Raw genomic sequence first — 9,641 nt, 5'->3', positions numbered from 1 at the left:
TCCTCTCTCTCATCTCTCCCTCCTCTCCTTTCTTCTCCTTTCTTTCCACTCTCCCTCCATCGCTCTCTCCTCTCTCTCCCTCTCTCTTCCTTTCTCTCTACCTCTCTCTCCCTCTCTCTCTCCCTCTCTCTCTCCCTCACTCCCTACCTCTATCTCTCTCTCTCTCTCTCTCTCTCTCTCTCTCTCTCTCTCTCTCTCTCTCTCTCTCTCCCCCTCTCTCTCTCCCCCTCTCCCTCTCCCTCCTCTCCTTCCCCTGACCAAAACTCCTTTGTATATAATTTACATTTACTTCCTGTATGCTTGTTTTATCTCTTTTCCTCCACAACAGAGTGGAGGCTTCTGGAGGACAGGAATGGTTTTATGGTTTATTTTTTTCCTCAGCTCCAAGCAGTGACTGACATATTGCAGGTGCTTAAAAAACATATATTGAATGAATTGAAATTTATTGTGATTATCGTTAGCATTCTTCAGTGTAGGGATTATTTCTTCTTTGCGTTTGTATTCCCAGTTCCTAGTACAGTGCCAGACACATACTTAATAAACATTCGTTGACTGAATGAATCATCATCATTATAAGCATAATAAAAATTGCACACAGCCCAAATCTAAACCCAGCACAGAAAGGACTATGAACACTAATGTACTCTCTAGAAGTTTATCATCTGCATCAGATACACCTGTATAGGACATAAAGACAGAACCACGAGAAGCATGGTGCCCGTCCACAAATGAACAGAAAAGGACTCCCATGCACTCCGTAGCTTAGGAAAAGGTTCATCAAGGGGGTAGGTGGGGAGCCTCTGCAGACATACCTGTAGACACAGTGAGCTGCAGTCACCACCCAACTCGGAGCCAGCAGAGAGCCTCCACATGAGTACTGGGGACCCTGGAACATGCTGACCTGCCAGGGCCAGCGCCCGAGGACAGCAGAGGTCCCACCGATAATCCGGGAAGTCAGGCGCTGGACCCCACACTCTGGCCATGGTTGGCGGGAGTGGAAATAGAGAAAGAGATAGGCAAAGGTTGGTATCAGCACCGTCACCAAGCTCCTTGGGGAGGATGGCCTAGGCCTGTGGGATCATGGAGTATGTATGGCTCACTCTCAGTAAGCCTTGGGGATAAGATGAGAAGCTTGGATAATGGAACTCCACACATATCCCCCATCCCCGTAACCTCACTTTGACCAAGAGTTTTGCAGGATAGGCTTAGCTGAATTTCACCTCAGTTGGACTCTAGGAAGTGAGGGGAGGAAGGCATAAAATGGCCAAAAGGCATTAGATACCAGGGGCAAACCCACAGCTAGATGATTCTAAGATTTCATTCACCATGCTGGCATCTCCAGGGGAATGGAAAAGGCCTCTCGTTCATTTCATCCCTGTCTACCAAGCCCAAACTTAGCTTCCCTTTATGCGCCGCCATATTTCCTCCTGGCAATGTCCCCTTTCCCCCCTGCCCCCATGGATTATTAAGTCTACAAAGAGGATCAACCAATAATGGAGAATTGGCCACAAATCAAACGAGATCCTTGTGTGAGACCAGTGCACAGGTAGGCAAACACAGTCACCAGATACTTGTAGAGGTGAACAGCAATTACCTCACTAGTAAACAGAGTATATACCAGTGGTGGGGAACCTGCAGCCTCCAGGCCACATGTGGCCTTCTAGGTCTTTTGGTGCAGCCTTTTGACTGAGTCCAAGTTTTACAGAACAAATCCTTCTATTAAGGGGATTTGTTCTGTGAAGTTTGAATTCAAAGGGCCACACTTGAAGACCTAGAGGGCCACATGTGGCCTCGAGGCCACAGATTCCTCACCCCTGGTTTATACCCTTATGTTTTACACATACCACAGATTATAAGGAAAGGTGTTTTCCCATTGCCTAACCCAGGGCTCTGCACACAGTAGGGATTAATACATATTTGTTGAATCATACGAGTGGTTGAGTGGTTGACACTACCCCTGATCCCCAGCTGGGACAATAACTGTAGGACAGGCCCTGTCAAGGCCATCCATTTCGACATCCTAAGGTCCTGCTCATTCCTCTTCTGGGGACCTAGATGTAACTCACCTGAGCATTTGAGGGAGACAACCTGGCCCAAGGCACAGCTATTCCTATGAAGTAGTGGGAGTTAAGAAAAGGAGGGGTTAATGGTAGGGCTTCGTGCTCATCCCCAAGGGCTCAGGGCCCTTTTACCTCATAGCAATATAGCCACCCTTTAAGCTCTGGTCAAAGGGGCAGCTAGGGGGCATAGTGGATAGAGCGCTGGGCCTGGAGTCAGGAAGACTTGGGTTCAAATCCAGCCTCAGACACTTACTAGATGTGTAGGCAAGTCACTCAACCCTGTTTACCTCAGTTTCCTCATCTGTAAAATGAGCTGGAGAAATAAATGGCAAATCACTCCAGTATCTTTGCCAAGAAAACCCCAAATGGGGTCATGGAGAGTCAGACAGGACTGAAATAACTGAACAACATCAAAAAGCTCTCATCTCCCTCCTCAGAGAAGGGCATCAGAATGGCCAAATGCCTTCAGTCCAGTCTTCAACCAAAGCAAAATCCACTAGTGGCAGTGAGGGTAGACATGGGCCTGAGCTATTTATGACCTATTTACAGGACCTAGAGGGTCTGGTAAAGAGATATGGGAGGGCAGAGCTACAGGGATCCAGCACTCAGCCACAGGTACATCACAGGTCCAAACAATTCCCTGGGAAAGCTATCTTTTCCCTGTCTTAGCCCCTGTTGAGTTCAGCCCCATCAGCCAGAGACTGGAGAAGTCTTACTTTTGCTAGTCCTCACCCAACCCTAAATGAATCTCTTCTCTCTCCTTCCTGCCATACACTTGACCCCTGACTCCAGTCTGGCATCTACTTTCACTAAACTAGAATGTTTCTAATCTCCCCCTTGAGAAAATAGAAAGGCCTCCCCTATTTACATACTCAGGTGTTTATTTATGCCACCCCCACCACACGCACATATTCACTCCTTCCTCTCCTATAGATCTTGCAAAGGAGGAAGAGTCTGGGAGAGAAAGATGTGGGGACAGGCACAAGAAGTGTGGGTATCCCTCTCACTCATAGTTAGTGGGGTTACTGCATTGGTCCTTGCCAACTTCCAATATCTGGGAGAATATCATGCAGGCCTAGGTGTTTTTCTCTCCTCTAGGCAGTCCACTGATCTTGCCCAGGATGGGGCGGGGGGGAGGGGCGGTGTTATCTCTTTCTTGAGAATTACCTGGATCCTTTGCAACTTCTGGTTAGGGAAAAACTCTCTGCCTCATCCCTAGATGCCCCTGGTGGCCTGGCACCACTCCCCCATCCCCTTGAAGAAAAATAAGGATCTGTGCCTGAGCTCTCCAGGGGAAATGGGAAAGATTCCTCCTGTTGACCTCAACCCCTTCTACTCAACCCAAACTCAGCCCCCCTACCTGCGCTGCCACATCTCCTCCAGTTGACCCCCCGATCTGGGAAGAAGCTGAACAAACTCCTGAGAACTGTTGACCTTAATATCAGTCAGGTTCACTCCTTTGTGGTCACTGAGACTTGACAAAAAGAAAAAGAAAAACCCCAAAAGGCAGCCATAGCATAGAAATAAGAAGAGTTCAGTTTAAACTGCAGCAGAAGGAATATGAATTAGGTAAAAAGTAGGATTTTCTCATAGGGAAACACTGAAATGGATGGCAGAACGAGGAAGGACACAGATCCTCTCCTGGGGTCGTAGTTTCTCAAAAGTCTGGGCTGAAGTGGGGCCTCAAGGCAAGAAAACCACCTAGATGATCTCAGCATTGGTGATCATCTTGGAGAGAAATGGAAATGTGGGACAAATTTCCCCACCTTCCAGTCCTCTCTCTCTCTGTCTCTCTCTTCCTCCCCTCTATTTCCCCAGCCCTCCTCCACTCCCACTCCCACCGAGGTACCTGAGATGTCCAAGGTGTCCACAAATCCGGGTCCCTAGGGCAGGACTCCAGCCCTCATGGCATACCAGGAGCCAGCCTGGCCACGCCCTCACCTGCACTTCCAGTAAGTTTCTGGTGTCTATTCTGAAAGATACTGAAACCACAGCATGGAAAACCACATTGTCTCCTGTGCCCACCAGCACTCAGGGAGCAAGAAAGTCCAGGCTCTCTGGAACCTGGCAGTGTACCCTAAGAGTCTGGACAAGACAGCGCTTGATGGGGTTGGGGAGAAAGGCCTGGGTACAGACATCCATCTGGGTTATTCTGGACGGAAACTGGCAGGGTGTTTTCCATAGAGAAAGCAAAATGTACAAATTAGAGAAAATTCAGATCCCCAAACCCCAGGCCCTTGCCCCAGTTTGGGCCAAATATTCCACTTGTCTCTGAAGGGAAATCCTGTCTCCTGATACTAGAAAGGAGGCCATCTGGAGCTCAATTTTTTGAATTGCCTAACCCTCTAGATCTCTTCTTGGTCCCAGGTCCCGGCTGAGGACAAGCTGCAGGGACAGCCTAGATTGCCCCCAGAGAGGAATGAGTCAGCCCAGACAGTGCTAAAAGCCAGAGTTTGTCTCCTTGAGGACAGGCCCAGCTGAGTGCCCTGTCCCTCTCCACCCTAACACCTCAACGTTCCTTCTCTCCCACCCAGGGAACCAGGGGGCTTTCCATCCATCCATGACTGCGGCTGATGAAAGTAGAGCCATAATGGAGAAATGAGGCCCAGAATTCTCTTGACTAGCATCCAGAACCCTAAATGTGAAGGGGACAATCTTGAAGGAGAGATTTCCTATCAGTACAGACTGGTTGAGCGGGACTCAAGAAAGAGGGAAGCAGTCACCCACCTGACTTGGATTCTGTTGGGGTGAAGGGTTTCTCTGTACAACTCATGGTGTTCTTTTGCTTCAGGGTCCTCAACAAGGCATTTGTCCTGAAAAGCAGGACTAAAGAAAGAAGTAAAAAGGGAGGGGGAGAGGGAAGGTCAGGAGAGGAGACATTCCAGAGAGGCCCAATGATGGCCACCATGGACAGCCAGGGAATTCTAAAATGGGACAGACTTCCTAAAGAGGACACTTTGCCCCTGGCCTTGTCCAGGGCAGTTAGGTGAGAGTCTTTCTCCCATTTTAGCAAAAGTTGCCTTACTAGCTGTGTGACCTTGGGCAAGTCACTTAACCCCAATTGCCTTGCCTTCCCCTCAAAAAAAAATGTTGCTCCATAAATACTCATTCAGATGACTTGTAGCCCTCACTATTGAAAAGTTCCCCTTTATGCCCAACACAAGTCCTTCCTGTGGCAGTTCTAATTCATTTCCTCTTGCTCTATTCTTGGTGGAGATGAGAAATAATCCTTATCCCCTTCCTCTTTTAGTGACCATCTCTCCCAAGTGTTCCCTTTCCCTTCAGACCTTCCCCCACCCACCCACCCACCCTAAACCTATTCCTTTGCCCCTATCCTCCTAGTCTTCCTAATGGATCAGAAAGGATTGTTTTAAGCCTAGGAAATCACAAGGCAAGCTATAGCTCAGTGTCCTCAGCCCCAGAGACAGTCCTACCATATCACTGACCTAGAAGCCAGATCCCAACGCCTATCCCAGCCATCAGTCCAATGGTCATGAACAAGATGCACCCACGCCTTCCCCACCTTGGAAAAGTCCAGCAACCATCAGGGAAGTCTGTAAAAAGAAGCAGAGGGAACCTGGGACCCCGGAACCCTGACAGCCCAATCAAACCCTAACCCTTATTCCACTTTGTGGAACCTCCCACTGGAGCCTCAAGCAAGTAACCTTGAAGGTGACCCTCAGTCATGTCTCAGGAATAGATGAATGGGAAAAAAAGAGGAAACTCAGTTGTTCCCTCTTCAGGGCAACCTGGACAAGGGAGCTTCCTCTCCTCTTCTTCCAGGTTGGGAACAGGAAGAAGAGGGAAGGAGTTGACTAAAATGGGGAGGAGAAGATGTGGGAAGTCATTTAATTTATCTGACCTTTGGTTTCCTTGGGTGTAACATGGGCATAATATTTAACCTGAGTAACCTACCTCACAGGGTTGTAAGCCTCAAGGGTGATAATGTATATAAAAGAATATAATGCCCCTTTGCATGTGTATAACCTAGGTCTCTGTCCTGCCCCTCCCCCCTTCTCTTCTCTCTCTCTCTCCTCTTTGGGTGATTTCATTCCCCCCATGGGTTCGGCTATCCTCTATACGCACAGGAATCCCAAATCTAGATACCTGGCCCTCATCTCTCTCCTAAGTTTCAGTCTCCCATCATCACGCCCACCTGGACGTCCCAGAGGCATCCCAAACTCAACATATCCAAAACAGAAGCCTTGATCTTTCTCCCCAAGCCCACCTCTCTTTCTGACTCTCCTATTTCTGTTGAGGTTACCACCCTTCTTTCAAACACTCAACTTTGAAACGTCCAAGTCTCCACTGATTTGCTTCTTCTCATTCCGCCAGTCAGAAGACTAGCCTCGTCCACCCTGCTTTTACAATATGTCTCATCTCTGTTCCCTTGTCTCTGGTCATAGGGTTCCCATCCAAGCTCCCCACCTCCAAACTGTTACAATAGCCTCTAAATGATTTCCCTGACTCAAGTCTCCTCGCTTATCAATCCATTCTCCACACAGGTGCCAGATTGACATCGACCACATCCACTCCCTCACTGGAGAAATATCTGTGTCTCTCTATCACCTCTGAAATGAAAATACAGACATTTCTCTTCAGCATTTAAAGCGTCTCACAATCTGACTCCAGCTAATCTTTCTAAGCTCATTTCACATTATTTTCCCTCGTGTGACCTATGCCCCAACTAAATTAGTCGCTTGCATAGTCCCCTGTGCCTTTGTCTGAAGGCATCCCCTTCACCTCTTAAAACTCCCCAATTGCCTGGTATTTACTTTGTATATATGTATATACCTGCATATTTAGCATTGTGTGTGGGCACATGTTACTTATGCCAATCAGAATATAAGTTTCCTGAAGGCAGACTTTTTTTCATTTTTGACTCTGTGCCACCTGCACCTAGCATGATTTTCACACAGTAATTGCCTAACGCTTGCTTAATTAGATGGAACTTTGTAAACTTTAAAAGGCCATTATGGAGGAAGAGGGGAGATGGAAACCCCAAAGATCTGAATAGCCCACAGACTATTCTAAGCCAATCCCTGATATTTGTCAGGGTGAGAAGGGTGGGCAGCATACTATGCAGACCCGCCACCCTCTTCACCCTGAAGGCCTCCCTCCAATGCTTGTGCTCCTTGAATTTCCCACTGTCCTCCCCGCCCCTGTCCTCACTGAATTCTTCCTGGAATTCGACTATCTCCACCAGCCCGCCTCCAGGCTCCTCTCCAGGGATTCCCAGCACTGGGCTGGATTCTCCTCCAGGATGCCCTTCCAAATCATGCTGGTGACCCAGATTCACGTTCTAGGAAGAAAAATAAATTAAAGACACATAGGACCCCTCCCTCCATTATTAGTCACAGACTTTTACTCCTGACATTTTTGGCAGTCTGGTGAAGCCTGTACATATGGGTCTCTTCTCAGAATAATATTTTTCTATTTATAAAATAAAGTTTGGAAGATTACAAAGGGAACCAATTATATCAACAATAATCACTAATTATGTTAATAATATAGTGACATATGAATGTAATCTATAACATGCAAATATAAATATTTAATAATAAATATAATATGTTCATAATAACTAGCAAATGGTGCTTTAAGGTTTGCAAAATGCTCTATAGATAATACCTCATTGATTGTCACAACCACCCCATGAGGGAGGTGCTATTATTAACTCCATTTTACAGATGAGAAAACTGAGACAGACAGAAGTTAAGTGACTTGCCCATAGTCACATAACTAGTAAGTGTCAGAGGATGGATTTGAACTCAGGTCTTTGTGACTCCAGGTCCAGTGCTCCACATAGCTGCCTCAGATACAACTCTCTTGAAATATAGTTATCAAAATAGTCTCAAAAACAAGTTCAGAGCTCCCCTTCCAAGTTAAGAACCCCAGGGGGTCTCCAAAGCATGCCACTAAATCCTTGGCTGCTGTTTGGTAATCCTTTTCTTCATGCGTCATTTCACCACGGCTGCTGCTCCAAGCATTTTCCACCGTAACTGAACCCCCAGGCCCACTCTGTGCCCCTCACTCTTAGCAGATGGCTTGGCCTGGTCTTTGGCATGCGTCCAGTCTGTGCATCATACAATCCATTACCCTCCCTCTTCTCCACCCCAGCATTTGTCTGCATGCTTCCCCATCCTCTAGACCAGAGGGTCCCTGATTTATTTGGCCTACTGCCCCCTTCTCAAAAAGAAATTACTCATCACCCCTCTGGAAATCTACTTTCTTTAGCCCTTCAAGTTTTTTTTTTTTGAAATAGGAGTCATTTCAAAAATATATAAAATATTTTTTAAATGAGGCATCTTAAATTTAATAATTTATTCTAAATTTGTGGGATTTTTTTTCCCTGCCTTGAAATTTTGATGATGCAATATTGTGCCATGTGACAGTATAGTAAAAACAAGTCATTACACGCACATATTCCTGCCGATGCATGCTAGTCTTCCCGACATTGTGCGAGGCACTTGCCTGCCAACACTTGCTTGTTAAGACCTGTCGGAGGACTCGACCACTGATTGGTCATAATTTGCATTTTGTGTGTTAAATTGGAAAATAAACTTTTACCACAACTTCTAGTCTGTTACACAGCAGAAGAAACCTGTACCAACGGTTTTTCAAAATTTTATCTTCTCTTCTTTCCTTATGCTTCTACCACCCCCTTATTTTTATTCAACACCCCCCAAATTGCACCCCAGGCTACTACCACTCCCCAACCTTTGAGAGTCCCCTGGGGGTGGTGGAACCTCTGAGTCTAGATCAGGGCTGTCCAGCCCTGTCCAGGTTATCTTAGGGCCGCATTAAAATGAAATAATTATTCGAGGGCCACACTCAGAATAAAAGATACAGGACACTAATAGAAAGTGGGGGAACACGCGCGTCACCAACACGAGGGGCGAAAGCAAACACAAAACCACAAAGGGACAACACAACAGTATAAAGGTGGGCGCGTCCTGACTAGTCTGCATCCCACAGATGGATTGAAAATTCCGTGGGATATGTTTCGTGGGTAGTTTTTACTGCTTAAAAACACCAAAGATTAACATCACCAGAGATTATTTATTAGTGATGGATTAAAAAATCTGACAGGCATTCCGCGCAAATTATTATGTTATTTTTTCGCTCGTGAAAATTAAAACCCACAGGCGGCCGCATAAACTCCCCCCAGGGGCTGTATTTTGGCCAGCCCTGGCCTAGGCCCCCCTCCTCCCCTGTCCAGGGTTTACCTGCCCCAGGTTACCCGGTCCCTCCCACCTTCTCTGGTCCTCCATCAGTCTCTTCCTCTCTCCTGCCTCCATCCTCTCCGCCCACAGACATGGCCAGACCCTCCTCTTGTGTCGATGGTTGCTGCTCCTTTTACCAAAGCTCTTTATGGGGGTTCCCCTTATTGTAGACCTGGAACGCCAGCTTCCCTGAACAGACCCAGGAGCCCACGCCCACCCCTGTCACCACCCGGAGGACCTGAGTCAGGGGGCGGGGCCGGCCCCTGGGTGGGGCGGGGCTCAGGGCGTGTCCGTCATCCTTCTCTGCAAATGAGCACCCAGCTAGGGACAGGCATCCCCCTCCCCCCAGCCTGGG

At 47.4% G+C, this 9,641-nt stretch overlaps 1 protein-coding gene across 1 annotated transcript; it reads right to left on the bottom strand.

The window, feature by feature from the left end:
- Positions 1–667: 667 nt before the first annotated feature.
- Positions 668–9,380, bottom strand: TMPRSS5 (transmembrane serine protease 5). The gene is made up of 9 exons (XM_036743946.1): positions 9,318–9,380; positions 7,233–7,362; positions 5,507–5,614; positions 4,788–4,886; positions 3,910–4,042; positions 3,421–3,534; positions 2,067–2,110; positions 813–975; positions 668–677 (listed from the first exon to the last, which is right to left on the bottom strand). The coding sequence occupies exons 1-9, from the start codon at positions 9,378–9,380 to the stop codon at positions 668–670; spliced, it is 864 nt and encodes a 287-aa protein (XP_036599841.1).
- Positions 9,381–9,641: the final 261 nt, after the last annotated feature.

This window comes from Trichosurus vulpecula, chromosome 2, assembly GCF_011100635.1.
Source record: "Trichosurus vulpecula isolate mTriVul1 chromosome 2, mTriVul1.pri, whole genome shotgun sequence".
Taxonomy (NCBI): Eukaryota; Metazoa; Chordata; class Mammalia; order Diprotodontia; family Phalangeridae; genus Trichosurus; species Trichosurus vulpecula.
The sequence above is the reverse complement of the archived record's forward strand: the minus strand, read 5'-3'. Positions and strand labels throughout refer to the sequence as shown.

What these genes read in the sequence shown, in the direction of transcription:
- TMPRSS5 (XM_036743946.1), bottom strand. Translation starts at nt 9,380, where the DNA reads ATGTCTGTGGGCGGAGAGGATGGAGGCAGGAGAGAGGAAGAGACTGAT. An exon ending in CGAATTCCAGGAAGAATTCA is followed by an intron (nt 5,615 to 7,232) that starts GTGAGGACAGGG and finishes TTCTTTTTACAG; the next exon opens with ACTTCCCTGATGGTTGCTGG. An exon ending in GAGGAGATGTGGCAGCGCAG is followed by an intron (nt 2,111 to 3,420) that starts GTAGGGGGGCTG and finishes ACTACTTCATAG; the next exon opens with GAATAGCTGTGCCTTGGGCC.